At 37.9% G+C, this 19,910-nt stretch overlaps 1 protein-coding gene across 1 annotated transcript; it reads right to left on the reverse strand.

Annotated features, from left to right (window-relative positions):
* Positions 1 to 823: 823 nt before the first annotated feature.
* On the reverse strand, positions 824 to 19,140 carry LOC9637475 (N,O-diacetylmuramidase). The gene is made up of 3 exons (XM_002972982.2): positions 18,729 to 19,140; positions 18,458 to 18,571; positions 824 to 1,497 (listed from the first exon to the last, which is right to left on the reverse strand). Exons 1-3 carry the CDS (start codon positions 19,138 to 19,140, stop codon positions 824 to 826), a joined length of 1,200 nt encoding a protein of 399 aa, XP_002973028.2.
* Between the last annotated feature and the right edge of the window lie 770 nt (positions 19,141 to 19,910).

The raw sequence follows: 19,910 nt of genomic DNA on the forward strand, positions 1-19,910 counted from the left end.
GCAAGCTTGTTGGCACTCGGAACACAGTTCCCATCTCTCCGGAGATTGAGCGTGAGCTGATATGGGATGCAGCCGATGGGTCCAACTCCCGTGACAATGATCCTGCGAGCACCCAAGTTGTAAAGCGTCTGGAAAGCAGCAACTTTTAGATGATCACGAGAACTTTACATGGACTTAACTGTGAGTTGCTGCCTGGAAGGCGTGCGGCGTGAGGAAAGAGTCCTAGGTGAGAGGAACGGGCAAGAGATAGTCATTGGCACCGATGGTGACGCAAAAAATGGATTTTACGAGGTACTGGTGGGCAGACTCCTCACGAAACATGGACTTGAGCTTGCGCGTGGTGTTTTGGAAGTAGAGAAGTTGCTTTGACAACGACAATCTTCCAATCTAGATCACAAGAGCAAATCACAAACTATGAGGAAAAAACTTGGAAAAACTCACGAAGATCCTTCCGGTCTCCACGATTCCTCCACGCATAGTTCACACCTTTGGGTGCTACATACGGTGGAGCATATCGAATTCCAAAACTCTGGCCTGGCAAAACGAATTAATTGACAGAAAATGTCTCAAGAGCGCTGAGTTTTTGTTGCCTGCATGCAAATTCCACATTAGGGCAAATGAATGTTGAGACTCACCAAACAAGCAGTAAGAAAGCACACTTTGTTTTCCTTCTGTCATGGCATGGTATTATTGAAAACATTCAACTAACTCAAAATTATGCGTAAGTGCAACGGGATACAACCCTCCAGATCACAACGCGTCCCTGTTCGCCCTGCGTCTGCGCGAGGTAATCATCCTAGCTGGGCACTTCAATCCAACATAATCAGCCTTTGGCGAGCTTCTGCAGTAGAGAGTAAGGCCCATTAAACACGTTCTGATCGCCAGGAAACGTTCCCGAGTCGGCGTACTGCCAAAACGTATATACTTTCCAGTTGTAAGGATAAGTGGTCACCATGGGACAATAACAAGCGAGCCAAAATGGGCAGACACTGCTAAAGTCCCCATAAGTCCCCACGCATGTGTTATACCAGTCCGCAGTGCTGTAAATCACTGGATAAACTCCAGTTCCTTGCTTGGAAGTGTTCACAAAGTCCTGGATCCACTTCCTCATCTCTGGCTTTCCAAGGTTGTAACATGTTTGCAGTGGATTACAAGAGTTTCCACAAGATGGATTGTACTCAATATCCAAAGCTCCAGGAAGTGTTTGCCCATCTGAAGACCACCGACCTCCATTTGTGAGGAAGTACATCGCCTGAGTAGCACCATTAGATATGTCCGGACGGCCAAAGTGATATGCTCCACGGATGAAACCTGCACGGTAAGAACCAACATACTGCTGTGAAAAATATGGGTTTGGGTATCCCGTTCCTTCGGTGCCCTTGATGTATGCGAACCTTGCAACGTTGTTGTAGGCACTCGGCCAGTCAACATTACCTTGGTAGCTACTTACATCCATACCTGGAACTCCAGATCTAGCTTGGAGGAGAGTGCGACCTGCTGTCAAGCCATGACATTCGTGAGTGTACAAATCTGAAGTGTTGAGTGAGAATGATTGAGCTGGGATCGAGAGAAAAGATAAAAGGAGAAACGGAAAGATCAAGCAATGAAACACCATAGCTTGAACTTGGAGACCTTGGAACTTAATTTCTGCCTAGCTTGAAGTCTTCAAGCCATGCTGTTTTAAAGAGATTGCAGCTTAATCTTGATTACATTGTAGCACTGACTTTCGGATTTCTGGCCGTTTCTCCAGAAAAAAATATAAACAAAATAAAAAATGGAAGAAGATATCAACCTGAAGTTAGATTGAGGTGTTTTCTGAGTTTGAGATAAGATTCAACTGAGTTTAGTGTTGTCCAAATCCAAAAGTCTAATGCATTGCATGCACTAGTATATAGCCTCAAGGTTACTTGTACATATGAAAAATCATATGTGGGATTCCATAAAAATTCTAAGTTGGATTTCCTAAATTGAAAAATTCCCACTTTCAAGGATGATGTACCTCCTGTTAAAACTTATTTTAATTTGGAATGTGGAGGCCCACGTGGCAAGAGAAAAAAGATAGAGAGGGGCACACCCAAGAAAATTCATAAATATGAAGCCCATGAACAAAAAAAAGTCATGGGGGCATTTTGGAGGTAGTGTTGAGAATGTGATTGTGAGCATTAAAAAGTTATATGTTAGTGAGTCTTTTCAGATATTTTTCTCTTATTACTATGATGACAAGAGATTAATATTGTTAAACCTTTTATCAGTCCCTTTTATATAAGTGTTAGTAAATTAGACTTACAATGGTGTTATATGTGGGGGACTTGGAGAAAGTTTTAAGTCCTCTCATATTATATATAGCCTTTTTGGGCAATTAGGGCCCAAAATTCATCTGGGTTGACTCAGGACAAGCCTCAATTCCAGGCTTAGGATTGACTTGGGACAACCTAAAATAAAGTTTTTAGGTCTGGTGGGAAATGAGGAAATGCTACAGCCAATGCACCCAAGAAAATTCACAAAAGATGGAATCACTACACCATCGCTCAAGAAGATAATCATGTAACTTAAGAGCACCCATAGCAACATTAAAGATGCAACCACAAGTTATAAACCAAGTAAGAGTTAGAGAATTTTGTGTTTGTATTCATGATGAATTTCTAGAAAAACTTGGCATTTCTAGCATCATTTTCAATTCAGAATTCTCATATATTTGCAAGATAGAGTCTTGGTGATGCTGTGGTGAATTAAAATTTTCATTTCATTTAAGTTATTTTTTTTCTTTTAAGGAAACTCAAATGGACTTGGAACTCATGGAAACTCTAGAGGTAAGTGCTCAAAAAATTGAATTATACCTCTAGAAACATGTCTAATGTAGTCCATCACTTACTCAACAAGGTGTTTCCACCACTAAAACTTCTCTAAATCCACAATATTTATCTAATGTGAGTTTTTCAATCTTTTTAGAGCTTGTATTATAGGTTGCCTCACTTCCACCTAGCTTGGATTTGAGAGTTTGAAATGAGGTGTCGAATTCAAATGATTTCTAATGAAAGTTTGAAGTTAGGAAGAGGAAAACATAGACACTAGAGGAGATGACCACTCTCAATTATGCGAAGTGTTTAGATAATATAAAGTATAAAGAGGGTGGATCTATGAAGAAGTCTAAGGGGAAAAACAATAAGTGGAAGTGAATTTAACATTAGTATTATGAGAATAAATGTTACTATGATTATCCCCAATGCAAAAACTAGGAGGATATAACCTCAACATTTGGAAGTGGGAGCTTGATATTCTAAGTGGGCAATTAAGCTATTGGAATATATCAAGTGATGAATGCATCACTTGGAAATTATATTATGACTTCCCAGAGGAGTTTTACAATAAGATGGTTTCAGAGAGTAGAACTATAGATATAGATGGCCTTGTTTTTGACACATTAGAACAAAAATTTGTTGCTTTCAATAAGCACTATACACCACAGACTCAGCCCTCACAACCAACTGAGTCCTTATAACTAATTGAGCTTGAAGGTATGCCATTTATATTTGTTTTATGGTTTATAAGTTTTTAATGCATTTTAGATCTAAGTCAAGAGCTAGGTCAACTTTGAAAAGAGTAAAGGACAACACCCTAAAAACTAGTATGAAAAGATAGAGGGCACCAAAGGGTGTTGAAGGGATGATAAAGATGATGGAGAAATGTTGAGAAGCACAAATGAAGCTTGCACAAAATCTTCATGAGCAAAACAGCAAACAATGATTGACACCTTGAGTTCGGAATCACAATGGACACAAGAGTGCTTGAGTAATAGTCTATAGGGTGTGAGGGACTAATTTTCTTGTCAAAATGACTTGTTTGAGATGTAGATTAGGAAGGGAATGTAATTCTTTTAATGGTGCAAACTCAATATTTAATCCATTATAATCTTTGTAAATCTACATCCAAAAGTACTTCTAACAACATTACTTTCTTTAGTGCTATAATTTGGATCATTGCTACTGCCATCCCACTCCTCCAAAAATCTATCACCACTGGTTATCATAATGTTATGCATAATAACACAAGTTGTGATATAATTACATTGCATATAAGGATCACCACAATAAAGTTGCTTATTCAAATACCTCCACTACATCTTTAGTTGACCAAATGTTTGTTCGACTGCAATTTTAGTAGAGGAGTGTATGAAGTTATATTGTCACCAACAAATGGAATAAACATTCCCACAGCAATATCATAGCCACCATCTGCTATTAAATACTCAATGTCTCCAAACCTTGTATGGTAAATAGGACCATTCAATCTCTCACAACGAATAACTTGTGACTGTGGTCCAAACTTTTTGATCATTTGCAAATCTTGGATATCCAACTCTCAAGTCTAAAAACCAAGATTCATTATCAACAATAGCTTAAGCTTGCATGCTAAACTATCATTTATAATCCCTCCACTTTTGTTCATCAAAACCACCTAGAAGCTTTATTTGGATGTGTGTGCAATCAATATCTCCAACATAATTTAGGAAACTATGCAATCTTTAGAAATCATTCTTCACTATTTGAAGTTCTTCCCTTTCTGGCTACCTAATATATGTGCTTCTGTGTTTTTCCATAAGTGCTCTCACAAATTTCTTTAATACTTTTATACAAGTTGCATGGTGATATCCAAACTTCTCTGAAAATGTAGGCCATATATCCCTTATAGCTAACTGTCACAAAGAGATACTTATATGTTTTACTACAAAGTTCTTTTTACTTGGAATGTTGTAAAGACCTTGTGAAGGATTCATCATTTAATAAGTTGCAAAGGAAATCGATAAGAGAAGAAGCAACAAAATTACTCAAAGCCATAGAAGAGTGTAACCTTTTTTGTTTTTGAAGTGTGTATTGAACAATAAATTCATATACCTCCATCACAATTTAAGATTGGCAAAGAATGTTGGAAATCACTACAAACTCTTATTCTTTGCTATCACTCTCATTTTCCAAGGTCACTACCTTATCTTCTGAGCCAAAAGCACCTTGATCAAGTACTCCATCATTCTTAATTGCCCTTCTTGAGCTCTCTGTTATGCCCTCTTTGCAATGGGAAACACCCTATTCAAATGGCAAGGAAATTTTGAATTAGGGATCTTTAGGGCAAAATTAAAGGTACTGGGATTTTGATTAAGGACCCCCCCTCAATTTAGTCTGATTAACTATTTATGGAAAGTGTTTAGATTTGACAGTTAAACATATTTATGAAATGTAGAGATTGTCCTACATATGATAGTGTTATTCTTACATGCAAATTCACAATTTAATGTCATTCCATATTAATAAGTTTGCATGATTGTCCTAAAGATTAATTGTTGGAATTGGGGTGAAACTTCAAAACATACATTCATATAGGGTAGGAGGTGGGGGGATTCCAAATGTGTAGTAGGACAGTGGGTAAGTCAAGCATCTTGAGACACTATATATCTTCTTGCTAAGCGTATTTATCCTTGTTCCACATCTAGCTTGAGTCTAACCCTAAGCTTTATATTGAAGTACCCATATCTTTGCATTAGACCACTAGTATACTAAAATAATGCTAAACTCTATTTGGCTTCTTTTTACATACTAGTCTTAGTATTGGGATGTTGAATGCTCTAAAACTATTATAATATCACTCTATGCTCTTGTCCCTTCACTTTTTGGCTAAATGCTTAAAAATTACTTTGTGCTCTAGTTCTTTTACTATTTAACTTATGTTTAGGAGTTTGGCTCTGTCCCTTTGTTCAATGGCCCAATGCTCTAAAACTTGAGTCCCATTCCATTGATTATTTTTATCATAATTATTGTTGATGTCAAATAATTTGTCATTCGTTTGGATGGTAGATTATTATATATTTGTTCAATGAAAAAATAACACTTTGTTGTAAGGAACCAACTCCTCAAAGTGTTGTATGTTAAAGGATTCTTGAAATCATAACCAAAACAATAAAAAGTTTATCAAATGAAACCGAGTCTGAAATCAAGTCCGAGACTAACTTTAAGGCCAAGTTTGAAACCGAGTCTGAGATTTGAAATCAAGTCCAAGACTAAGTCTAAGAGCGAGTCCAAGGTCGAGTCCAAGATTAAATCTGAGACTGAGTCTAAATACTAATACAAGTCATGGGGTGAAATCCCAAAGCAATTGTATCCTGGGGGGGGGGGGAGTTGCAAGGGGGTTCCAAAAGTATAGTAAGAATCATCATTGGAGAGTTTTCCAATAGTGCTTCCAAATTGAGTTAAGGTTAGGATTAATGATTAGTGGAATTGAGTGGGAGTGAGCACAAACTTGGGTGGTGCTAGAGAGGCCACCCAAGGAAGTGCTCAAGAGTAGCTTCTATTCCCAAAAGGGAAATCAATTGTAGTGCTCTTGGCTCATATAGAGTGATACCCCATTTAAATACTATGCAAATCATTAGTCATCGTTCCTTCTTAGGGATTTACGCCTTTTCTTTGGGATAGAAGTGTGAGAGTAGGGGTATTCATACCAGGTTATTAGGCCATAGTGTTTCCCTTTGGATTCCCAAAGTAAGAGATGCACTCAAGATTTGGGATTTAGAGGGATTAAGTTTTATTATACCTAGGGATGTTAAGAATTTAGAGCTGTGGTGTGTTTGGCTACTTATGCCTATGGAGAGTGTAATCGAACTTTAAGTTTAGTTTAACCCAGTGAAGGAGATTGGAAGAGAATTTAGGAATTTGTAGATGGATGGCTAACACCTTATTACTCGTGTAATATATGGCTGAATCCAAATAAAACCAAGTAGAAGCTGGTACAATAGGCAGAAACCTTGGCATGGGAACTTAACTAAGGTCAAGGTAGAGGTGGTTGGATAGACAATGTAAGTTGACAAATTGAAAAAGAAAAATTTATGGTTTACATTTGTAAGTAACAAAAAATAAGAACTCAAAAGATGATCTATAGGGGTTCAAATGTAAAGGGAAAGGGCTTATGAACAAAAGCACACTCATTTTTTCAATTGGTTAAGGGTCTTAGGATATTATAAGCTCTTGAATTTGGACTTCTCGGGATATCACCTAGGTTATACTCTTTAGTTACTTACTGATACATCATCCTTAAATTTGATTAATACTAGGCTAAGTGACCTCCCGAAAAGTCTCAATTTAGGATTTTATATTTAATATTATAGGGCGTCTCAAGTCCAACTTTATTGATTGGTTAGAGAAATCACACCATATATTGAAATTCACATCTAGCAATTTAGTTTCCTCTAGTTGGGCTTGACCCAAGGGGTAGGGTATTAAGAAAGTAGAGTTCGAAAGAGAGTTGTGGCTCTCAGCTTTCATTCATGAGGGCATGAACTTGCAAGAAAGCATGGTGAATTATAAGTAACTAAAAAGAACGAATTGAAACACAATCCATAAAAATGTTTATGGTTAAACATCTTTGGGTTTAAGTAGTATTTGACCTCTCAGGAAGTTTAAATTTAGGAGCTTACATACTCCAAGTATAATATATAGAAATATGGACAAGTATGAACAAAATGACTACTCAAATTTAATTGTACAATAATAAACCTACCAACAAGCCAATAGCATAACCAAAGAGTTTAATAAGCTAGCTATGAATGATCAACACTCAGTTAAAACTAATGACCAACTCAAGATTAATAAAAGCTCACTACTCTCATACAATCTAATAAAATCCAAAGTATAATGTGCCACCAAGCATGATACTATAAAAAAAAGTCACAATAGTCACCTTTTTAAAAAAACACAATGGCCTTTTTTTTATGCCAACTCTAGACTCTATTCAACTCAATTATTTTAGCCCCAAAAGTCAACATCCCCTTTTAGTTGCATCATACAAATTACTTATTAAGATTTAAACTAACCAAAGTCAATTTCAACCCCTTCATTAGTTTGTTATGGCTTTTGAAAATAGAATGGTTTTCAAGAAAAATGATCAATAGATCAAACATTGAAAAAACCTAAGAAAATTTATGGAAAATTTTCTATTTTAAAAAAGAATGACTTATAGTCTGGCAATACGAACTTTTAAGACTTAACCAACTTCCTCCTATTTACAACTTCACATAATTTCACTTCAATATAAATTCTTATGACCCAACAACATACTTAAACATTCAACAATATGCCTATAATCCAAGTGGGTACACATTTGGTTGCTATAGTGTTATATGCATCCCTTATGTATGGATTTTAGTTACTTTTTTATACTATATAGTATGAGTTTTTGCTTGGGTTTATAGGATGGATGTGAGATGTACCATTTATATGAGTTTGCACTTGGACTTGTGAGTGGTATATTAGCAATTTAAAATTACCCTTTGAGTTGGCAGGATTAATGTTGGTTTTTATAAGTTATTCTATATTATTGTAATTAAAAGTAAACCTCCCTTAAGTTTGTTATAAGTGGCAAATAGACTAATCTGTTAACTATTAAGCATGACATTAGTAAATTCTTCTTAAGCATGATTATAAATGGATTAATTAAGATTGTAGGCATTAGTATATTAGTTTGAATAGTCATTGCTGTACTCTAAACAACAATAAACTTTTCTTAGATTAATTTGAGGTTTAATCAAGTTGAGACCAAAAAGAGAGCTATTAAGGACAAAAGATCAAACACTTAAATTTTTTTTTTTTTAGAGAGATGATTTGCAATGAAGTGTGATCTCATTGCTTGGTCTTACAAATAGTGAGTCATGGGATGGATAATGGTAAAACATTATTTGTTATTAAAAGGCTTGAGTTACAATACTCAATTTTTTTCCAAGGAACTTTGTTGCTCTTTGAGTAGCTTAGTGTTAGATTAATTTTGAATTTGGTTAGAAAAAGAGTGATAAGTTTTTCTATGTTATGAACGAAGTTGGTGATGTTAGATATTGTTAATCTTTATCGATGGGGTGTGGCATTTATGTTGCATTTTGTTGAATAGAGTTGGCAACTCACGTAACTTTTGAAGTAATAATATAGGTTTGTTTATAGTGTTACTCGATTAATGATCAAGTTATTGTGATTTTTATATATTATATCCTAATGATTTTGAGTAATGTGTTTAAGAAGTTGTTTAATCAAATAATGATTAACCCCAAAGTGATTGATGATGATGCTAGTTTACTTGCACATAATAACATTGTAGTAGCTTTAACAGGGTTTTCTAAAGTGCTCCATTATGATAAGCTAGTGATGGTACTTTGGTTTATTAAGAGTTTGCCCATTAAGGTTTTGAAAAAGTTGTAACCTTAGTTTGTTGGTAGATTTGTTGACGCTTGGAGTACATTATTTGATAGAGAAGGTATGTAGTTGAGGCACTAATATTACTAACACTTGTGTTAATGAAAGTGGCATTATTGTCATGAATGTGATTTCGGGTATCAAAAGTTACCTGTTGGCTAGTCCTTACGGACACTCTTTCCTTACTGCCACGATGGCAGGAGGTCGGTATTGCTAGTTCCCTTTATCAGCCCTTCTTGTTCAAGTGTTGATTTACTGTGCTTAGCACTTGTACTTAGCCAGATGGACATAAGGTAGGAACTCCTATGTGTTTCTAGTTGAGCATACTCAACCTGGCTCTTAATTCTCTTTTGCTTTGTCTTGCACTAACTTGACAAGAACCCTCGCATATTGAAACTAATCCCTCAATATCACTAGATGATAATTTATCATGTTTGCCAAACACCCTTGGTATCATGCCCTTTATGTTTCGGTCCCAAATGCTATTTATGGAAAGTGTCTAGATTTGCTCATTTGGCATATCTACGGAATGTAGAGATTGGCTTGAACACAATGGTGTTCGTCCCGTGTCCAAATTCACATTTTAGTGCCATTCCATATTTAGTAAATTTTGAGCTTGTCCCAGAGATTAACTCCTAATACTAAGGGAGGTTTGGGGTGAAAGCCCAAAGCGTGTGTTCCTCGAGAGGGGAGGGGGGGGGGGGGGATATGGGGGATTCCAAATGTATAACAGGGATAGTGGGTAGGTTGGGCATGGCCGACTAACCTGAGGCATAGTCTAGCTCCCACTTGTGTGGCTGTCCTTGTTTTGCGTCTAGCTTGGGTCTAAGCCCAAATTCCATTCTATGCTAGTTGGTGGAGTACCTATACCCTTACGTTAGGCCACTGGTATGCCAAAATAGTGCTAAACTTCGTTTGGCTCCGTTTTGTGTATTAGTCCTGGCATTAGGATGCTGGTTGCTCTAGGACTGTTCCAAGTCGCTCCAAGCTCCTGTCCCTTCACTCCTTGGGTAGTAGCTCCATGGTTCGGTTCCATCACTCCTTGGCTCCATGCTTGGGAGTTTGGCACCATTCTTTTGTTCAGTGGCCCAAGGCCCTAAACCTCAGGTTCCACACCACTATCCTATGGACACGTGGCATTTATCACATGGCATAAAGAGGGTTTAGGTTTTGCTTCGTGGTGTTATCCTATGGTAAAGCACCATAGGATAAAGGGTAAAAACTTTATGCACTACATTTGGTATCAGAGGAAAACATCTAAGCAAGTACTATACAATGAGATTAGGCAACTAGTCTTGTTACATACGCAAAGATGAAAACGATGATTACACGCTTGGGTGCAAAGACTTTGCAATCATTCCTTGGGTATAGATCTTAGTTACCTTTTTGTACTAGAGTAATAAGCTTTTGCTTAGGCTCATAAGTTGGATGTAAGATGTTCCATTTTACATGAGTTTGTGCTTGGGCTCGTGAGTGTGGCATATTAGCAATTCAAGGTTACACTTTGAGTTGGGAGGATTAATGTTAGCCTATCAGTGGTTCCATGAGTTGTTCCTTGTACGATGGGATAAGTAAACCTTCCCTAAGTTTGCTATGAGTGGAAAATAAGCTGGTTCGTAGCTGTTTGGCACGGCATTAGTGGATCCTTCCTAGGCATGATTATAAGTGGATCAATCAAGACTGTAGGGATTAGTCTATTGGTTCAAATAGTCATTGCCGTGCTCTCTCATAAACTTTTCTTAGATTGGACTGAAGGTAGTGCGAATGCAAGTTTGAGGTTTAGTCAAAGATGAGACCGAAAAAAGAGTTATTAGGGACGAAGGATCAAATATGTAAATTATCTTCTCTTCTTGGAGAGATGATTTGCAACGAAGTGTGACTCATTACTCGTGTTCACAATATGCAATCAAGAGTCCCTATCTTGATGCATGTTGAAAGGGATGGTTTTACAAGTGGTGAGTTATGGGATAGATAGTGGTAAAGCGCTAAACCATTTTATCTAGGTTTGCTATTGAAAATGCCTTCCCCAACAACTCTTAACAAATGGAACAATGAGCATAAAACTCAAAGAACCAAAAGTTTGAAGAAGCTTATAGCCAAGTCTTGCCTAACAATGATCATGAGTCTCGCATATACTAACTTCAATGCTAAAGAAGAAATCATAATATAACCCATAATATCCTTCTCAACACATCCATAAGCTAAACTTCATAATGTAAAAGCTAATGAAGAGCATGTTTGCATCAATCCAAAAGCTAAGTATAACAAAGTTATGCTCAACAAATGATCATCCAATCCAATCCTCCATAAATCCATTTATAGCAAGACGTAACTCACTTTATAATAAGCACAAGAAGAATCATCAATGATCGATATAAAGAATTTAACATCCTCAATACTAATCACTAACTCATCCTCTTATAGAGTTAGCATTATCCATAACTAAATCACCTTTCAAGGAAAAGTTCAAAGCTCAACCCTTACTAAACAATTTGGTCTAAAACACAACTAACTTAAATTTGCAACTCAGCTCGTTTGAATGCCAATACAGTTGCTTAACTAGCAAATGCACGAATACCAATAACACAAAGTCATGGCCAAATCATAAAAAAATTCATCATCGAGACTAATGAAATTCGACATCAATCTTTTTGAGAGACATCTCATTTCACTCAAATCTCAACATTAACAATGTCAACAACAAGGCATCACTTCAATGCTATCAACACCATAACAAAGCTAGAAGAAAGCAAGAGTGAATCACCACTCTAAACTCTCTTAGCAACTAAACTAACCAAAGTTGAAGATACTTTACTCAGTATCCAAGACTAGTTCTTCAATAATACTCAGCTATAGATAACACTTCATCAAGGAGTGAATCACCACATGCAAAATTTAATGAAATCCAACACTACGAACTAAACATAACTAAATGATATCGATAGAGAAATTGACATGCCAACATGGAAAACCACGTAAGTCTAACGACACGATCCTCCACAACACCATCCGATAAAGTAAGCCCATCACTAGTAAATCATCATCAAGCGAAGCAAGTGTCTAATAGTCCTCGACGAAGTCTACAACCAACCACTAATTGCCAAGCAACCAACAATCACTCTTTCAACTTGCCTTCACAAGACCCAAACATTAAACTCATGTTATCGAGTCATATACTTGTCCAATATGAACATAATACCCTAGATACGAGATATTAGCTCATGGACAAGCACAAACTAAATGACCACTCAAATCCAACTCAACCACAATAAGCTCACTAATGCATTTAGCCTATAGCTCTAAGCATGCCTTGAAGAGGCTAGCTGTAGCGCATGTGATCATAGGATGAGATTTGGATATACTGTCACCATGGATCCTTGGAACCTTGGGGGATAAATGGGGATAAAATAGCCACTAAGGGCTCTCTCATCAAACAATTGCCCCTTTTCCAGTTGGCTTAAGGGGAAAGAGATAAGGTGCGTTACAGTTGGTATCAAGGGAAATGGCACGGATTCGATTCCCATTGATTAGTGGCTACTTAAAAATATAATATGCCCTTGAGTAAGGTATATTCCTACCCCTAAATTTGAAATTGTACATATTGAGCATCCATACGTATGTCTTTCCTCTTGTATGGAGTATCCACGGACGAAGGTATCCATTGTGGGGTTCCCCTTGGCTCAGTAGAGATTGTTAGTCAATAGTCAATGAGGACATTGACATCTCTAAAGGGGGGATAAGTGTAGCATATATGATCATGGGATGAGATTTAGATATATTGTCACCGTGGATCTTTGGAACCTTAGGGGATAAATGGGGATAAAATAGCCACTAAGGGCTCTCTCATCAAGCAATTGCCCCTTTTTCAGTTGGCTTAAGGGGAGAGAAATAAGGTGCGCTACACTAGCTATGCATGATCAACACTTAGTCGAAACTAAAATGAAGACCATGAAATGGACTCATATTGGTACACAACTTCCTTATAGACAAAGCTATAGTACAGGTACCAACATCTCAACCTTAAACAACTAAGTTGAACATCATCATCCTTAGCCAAGGTGCAGGGCAACCAAGATCAAATCAAGATCAGTGAGAGCTCACTACTCTCATAGAGTTTTAATGAAATGCAAGGTGCAACCTGCCACCAAGTATAATGCTACAGAAGAAAGGCACGAGGGTCATTTTTTTAGAAAAGCGTAATAGCCACGTTTCTATACTAACTCCAGACTCTATCCAACTTAATTGCCTTAGCCCCAAAAGTCAGCATCCCTTTTGAGCCGCATCATACAAACTACTTACTAAGGTCTAAGCTAACCAAAGTCAACTCTAACCCCTTCACTAGTTTATATTGGCTTACAAAAACGGAATGTTTTTTGAGCAAAGTGATCAACAGATCAACCATTGGAAAAGCCTAAGAAAATTTGTGGAAAAATTTCCATCCTAGAGAAAGAATAACTCTCAGTTTAAGAATGCAAACTTTCAAGACTCAACCAACTTCCTTCTACTAACAACTTCATATAAGTTCACCTCAACACAAATTCTCATGACCCATAGAATGCTTAAGCATCGAACATCTTACCCATACTTTTGACATCCAACATTGATATCTACAAAATGCAAAATGAACATCCAAGGCTTGATCACAAAGACCATATCTTCAGACATCCACATTGCATTAACACCCTTCTTCAATCACCTTCAAGATCCAATGTGAAGCCAAAACACTAACAAAAAAAATGACATGAAAAATCAAGGGCTAAGGAGAACTCCTCATCACTCGAAATAACAATGCCACTTCTACTAACACAAGTGCTAACGATGTCAATGCCTCAACTACACACTTTCTCCATCCAAAAATCTACTTGAAGTGCTAATGGATCAACCAACAAGCCATAGCAAGTGAATATTACAACTTTTTTCCAACACCTCAATGGGTAAACCCTTAAGGAAACAACGTACCAACTTAAGTTTAGCATAATGGACCATCATCTAGAATCCAGTCAAAGCTACTACAATGTTACTATGTGCAAGTAGACTAGCTTTACCATCAACCACTTTGGGGTTGATTATTATTTACCCAAGCAACTTCGTAAACATATTGCTCATTATCACATAGATATGATATAAGTATCACAATAACTTGATCATCAATTGAGTAACACCACGAGCAATGCTCATGTCACTACAAAGGTTTATGTGAGTATCAAGTGTCAAATCGACTCAACCAAATGCAACATAAATGCCACACTCCACCGATAGAGATTTACAACACCCAACACCACTAACTTTTATTCTTATGCCACGTGATAGATGCCATGTGTCCATAGGACAATGGTGTGGAACCTGAGGTTCAAGGCCTTGGGCCACTGAACGAAAGAATGGTGCCAAACTCCCAAGCATGGAGCTGAGTGATGGAACCGGACCATGGAGATACTCCCGAGTGTACAGCCCAAGGAGCGAAGGGACAGGAGCTCAGAGCGACTTGGAATAGTCTTAGAGTAACCAGCATCCTAATGCTAAGACTAATACGCAAAACAGAACCAAACAGAACCAAATGGAGTTTAACACTATTTTGGCATACTGGTGGCCTAACGTAAGGATATGGGTACTCCACCAGCTAACATGGAATGGAACTTGGGCTTAGACCCAAGTTGGACACAGAACAAGGACAAGCACGCAAGCGGGAGCTAGACTATACCTCAGGTTAGTCGGCCATGCCCAACCTACCCACTATCCCTACTATACATTTGGATATGATATAAGTATCACAATACCTTGATCATCAATTGAGTAACACCACGAGCAATGCTCATATCACTACTTCAAAAGTTTATGTGAGTATCAAGTGTCAACTTGACTCGACAAAATAAAACATAAATGCCACATTCCACCGATAGAGATTTATAACACCCAACACCACTAACTTTTATTCACAACACAGACAAACTCATGCCACTCTCTTTCTGACCAAACTCAAAACCAATCCAACACTAAGTTACTCAAGGAGCAATAGTGAGGTTCCCCAAAAAAGAGTTGAGCATTGTAACCTAAGTTTTCCTGATCACCCTCTATCGGCCGATCACCAATTCCAGTGCCCCCAAACACTTGGATTGGGAGCATTAACCATTCGATCTCCTGAGGGAGCTAGAGCTGGCTCTTGAACACTTCACTAAGCTACCCTGTTTGTTTGTTCATGTTCACTCTAGCCTTGGACTCCTCAATAATTATATCATCATCCAACACATGGGTATAGCCTTCCTTGGTCACATTGGCCTTTCCTAGCCAAATTGGCTCCACTAGAGTCCTCCCCTATTATACTTTTGGAGCTCACCAAACCCCTAAGGGTTTGGGAGACAATCGCTTTATGCTTTCATCCTCGAACTCGGACTCGGACTCGGACTTAGACTCAAACTCGGACTTACACTTAGACTCAGACTCGGACTTAGCCTCAGTCTTGGTCTTAGACTTAGAGTCAACTTTAGTCTCAATCTTGGTCTTGGTCTCAATCCATCTCAAATTCATCTTAAATTCCATCTTTGGTCCATCTCGAACTCTATCTTGGGTCCATGTTAGAGTCCTTATTGGACTCTATTTTGGACTCCATCTTGAACTCCATTTTGAGTTCATCATGGACTCCATCTTGGACTCTATATCCGACTCTATCTCAGACTCCATTTTGACACTTCCATATGTCATGACATTTGCCATGTGTTAGTCCTTTTTATGTATTTTTCTAGACGCTCATTCATCAATCGCTTCATGCTCATTCCTTGAACACTTTGTTTGGAGTTCCACTCCTGCTCTTGACTTTCTAAATTGAAACTTTTGGTCCAAACGTGTTATGCTAGTTGGACTTCCATTTTGATTACTACCATATGGCACATTTTCGGCCCACTTTAGGCCTTAGGGATTTGTGTTTCACATTAGTGTTTGAAGTAATTTATAATATTTATTCTTAGATGTTTCTTTGTCATTAGATTCATACTTGTACACATGAGGTGTTTCAGTGCACATGCTTGATCTTGATGATATGGATGATCATATGAACCAAAGTCAATTCTATTTACTTGTACAAATAGCATAACATTACATGCAACACAAGCCTATGGTGAAGGAGCATTCTATTATATCCATTCCTGCTTGTTTGGATATGGAAACAAAAGAAGACTAAATATATTTTTGATTTTATGTTGTTTAATAGATTATTTTCTTTCTTCCCTCACTATGGGCAGATATGGTGAGATTACTAGCCAATCTATTGGAAAATGAATAAGATGACAAACTTTTTATTCCTACATAACTCTTTAGTAGTTGCTTTGGTGTGTGTGCTTGGGTATTGGCATCTAACCACAAGGCATAGCAAGACTTGGCAAATCATTTATACGCAATAGCAACTTTGTGTTATAACTGGTTTATAGGGTATACTTTTGCTATACATTTTTGTGTTGTTTTTATCTTTATACTAGCTATTTCATCCCTACCAATCCATGAGAGGTGTCAATGAACTATTCTTGCTGCATTTGCAAGAGGTTGAACAAGAAACTTTGAGGACTTTGGCTTCTGCAAGGATTGTAACAATAATATGAATTATTTCAGATTACTCTATGTATATAGCATTTTTCATGTTGTTGATGGTTCTAAACACAAGGCACTATAAAATATTGCCATATTAACCAGGCTTATAGCCTCCCTCCAAGTCCAAAGAAATGTTTAAATCATGTTAGTTGCCTCTTACTATTAGGATATTTGAGGAACTTGCTCCACTTCAGGGATGCTCCCGTCTTTCAAGCCAAGCACTCAATAGAATGTTTGTGATTATTCCTTGGGAACTCACTCAGGTATTCATTGTTATATTTTTTTCTTGCCTTTAGAATAACCCTATTTGTGTCTTCCACTCTATTGTGGCAACACTACAGTGTAGGTTGATTCTAGTGCTACTGTGGTGGCTCCATAAGGAAGGTGGGTGGTAGGAGGTGGTCCCTCTTTCTTTCTTTTCACTGTTTTAATAAGAGGGATATGTATGATTGTGAGCCACCTTGGTTAGAGGCCATATACTATGCCATCACAATATTGGAGCACAACTCTATATCTAATATATACCACCATGTCTGTTTTTAATTAGATTGGGTTGGATAATGTTTTTGAGCTTACAGTGCTATTTAGATTGCACTATCTCCAAATTAGCTTTTGAACATTTGGACCAACTTTTCTGGTTAGGTCTGCAAAAATCTAATGGCCTCCTTCATTTATGGTAGTTACTTCTACCGAGTACAGATCACTCTTGAGCTCATGAGTTGAGCTCAAATTTCAAATGTAGTTCAATACAAACATTACAAAGTTTAAAAAATTAACATTCAACCTAACATCTTTTTGCATTTTATATAAATAAAAATATTTTGGTAGAGATTTCTTATCCAAGAATTTAATTATTTACTACAAGCTAAAATAGGTAGGTTCTTTAGAATTTTAAATAAGATAGGATTTAAATTTGTGCTTTTTAAAATTATCAAGATTGAATTAAGATTCTCTAGCAACTATGAGACACATGAATATTATGGGTATATTGCAAAGAGAAAACTTGTGTATATATATATAAAACGAAAACTAATTATATAAAATACAAAAGCTTATATTATCGATGAAGAATGAACATAATCTCCAAGAGTCTTCTTCAACTCAATAATAATAAGGGTTGGTTAATGTATATAAACATCCACTTTAGGATCCTGGTGCAAGATGTTAATGGATATCTAGTACATATGCTTGCAAAAAGCATATGCCTTCCCATGTTCCTCCTTCGTAAAGTTTAGACATGTGTATAATAATCTTGAATGGCAATTATGTACTTTCGACCTTTTGTTTTTACAATATACTCCTTCATTAACTCAATAATGTACTTTATGAAAAGAATTTCACATTAAAGCATTTGAGTGAAGTTTATTTTACCTTCCTTCTGCTTAGAGATTATACTAATAAATTCACCTTTTCTTACTAACCTCTTGTGCATCTTTATGGGAACAATGCTAGTTCTATCATTTATATCTTCAATTTTCCTCTTCTCAAGATTAAAATCAGATTCCTTAAGGTTTTGAATTTCATCTGAACTGAATGCAACCTCTTTAACACCTGGCCATTCTTATCAACTCTTGTTTCTCTCATCTATACCACAGCTTTGAAAAGATGGTACCTTTATTATAGTGTTTACATTAAGCTAAGTTGCTGGGGGGTGGCAAGACTTGACTGCTGCTGTGGGATTGCCTGTGCAGTAAAATCCAGCTTTGAATGATCTCCATCTTCTTGGAACTTGTAGAACATGCTGATGACCATCTGGATTTTGCTGGTGAACACCACTGCAGGATAACACCACAGAGAAAGCCCAAGATGAAGAATGTATCAGTGTTGGTGGCATGTACTGGGATGTTGGTCGAGGAATTAGATGTCGAAGCATTGCATGCTGAGAGTGGGAATCCACACAAGAGAGTGTTGCCTGTAAAGGCATCCAGAAACCTGGTGTTGAGGTTGTTGCCAGTAGGAATAGGACCACTGAGATTGTTGTAGGCAACGCTGAAACTGGCATGAACGCAATCTCCTGCAGAATGCCACCCTCGAAGTTGTGCGACAGGTCAAGTGATTCCAGCACCTTAAGCATGGAGAGTCCAACTGGGATGCGTCCAGAGAATCTGTTGCTCGAGATGTTGAGCTGCATGAGACCCACAAGCCGAGAAAGTGTGAGGAGGAGCTCACCTTCGAGCTCGTTGTTTGAGAAGTCCATGAGCGTGAACGAATCAACGAGGTTTGATATGTTGGTATATACTCCTCGCAGGGTGATCCCGTAGTCAAACATGCCACCGCCAAAGGTATACACCCAGGAGACTTGCTTGATGGTCTTGTCACTCGCAAACAACAATATCCTAGGCATGCATCGCCAACCTCACCAATCTTCAAGTGATTGATCTCTCCAGCAACCACCTTACTGGTGCTTTGCCCGACCAGCTCGATCTCATGCAAGGTTTCAAAGCCACCAATGTGAGCGTAAAAGCATTGGGAATGATCTCCACCACTTGCAAACTATCTCTGGAAACATGCCCTGGAAGTTCATTCACAGGTCTAGCACTTGGATCCCAGTGCAAAGTGGCTAGTCATGCTGCCGAGTTTGGCTTGAGACTTGCACCGCGTTTGGACTGTATGGGAGAGGGCCAGTGAGTTGGTTCTGCCCAAGTTGCAAGGCCACTAGGTGTTTAGTGGCTCCAAAGCCCATGGTCACCTCACCAAGCACATATCTCCTACATTGAGGATGAGAAGCTTTTTGAAACTGTCCATCGTCTTTGGAAGCTTGACAGGTCCAGCAGCGTTATGGAAGAGCAGCGTCCAAGCTCCGAAGGAATGACACCGGAGAGATGGTTACTGGAAAGGTCAAGCCTCGTGAGCTTTGACAAGTTGCCAATGCCTGGAGGAACTTTGCCAGAGAGCTCGTTGTAAGAGAGATCGAGTCGCCGCATCGACGAACCTGGGGAGTAGTCTTCCCTCAAGGCTCCTGAGAACCTGTTCCATGAAGGTCCAAAGTATTCAGCTTCTCCAGTGAGCCGACCTGTGGAAACAAAGGCCCAGTCAAGTTGTTCTTGAGACGATCATGGATGTTAAGTTCCGGAGCTTTGCCATTCCACTCGGTAGGCCTCCTTGTAGATTGTT

This window comes from Selaginella moellendorffii, unplaced genomic scaffold, assembly GCF_000143415.4.
Source record: "Selaginella moellendorffii unplaced genomic scaffold, v1.0 SELMOscaffold_20, whole genome shotgun sequence".
NCBI lineage: Eukaryota > Viridiplantae > Streptophyta > Lycopodiopsida > Selaginellales > Selaginellaceae > Selaginella > Selaginella moellendorffii.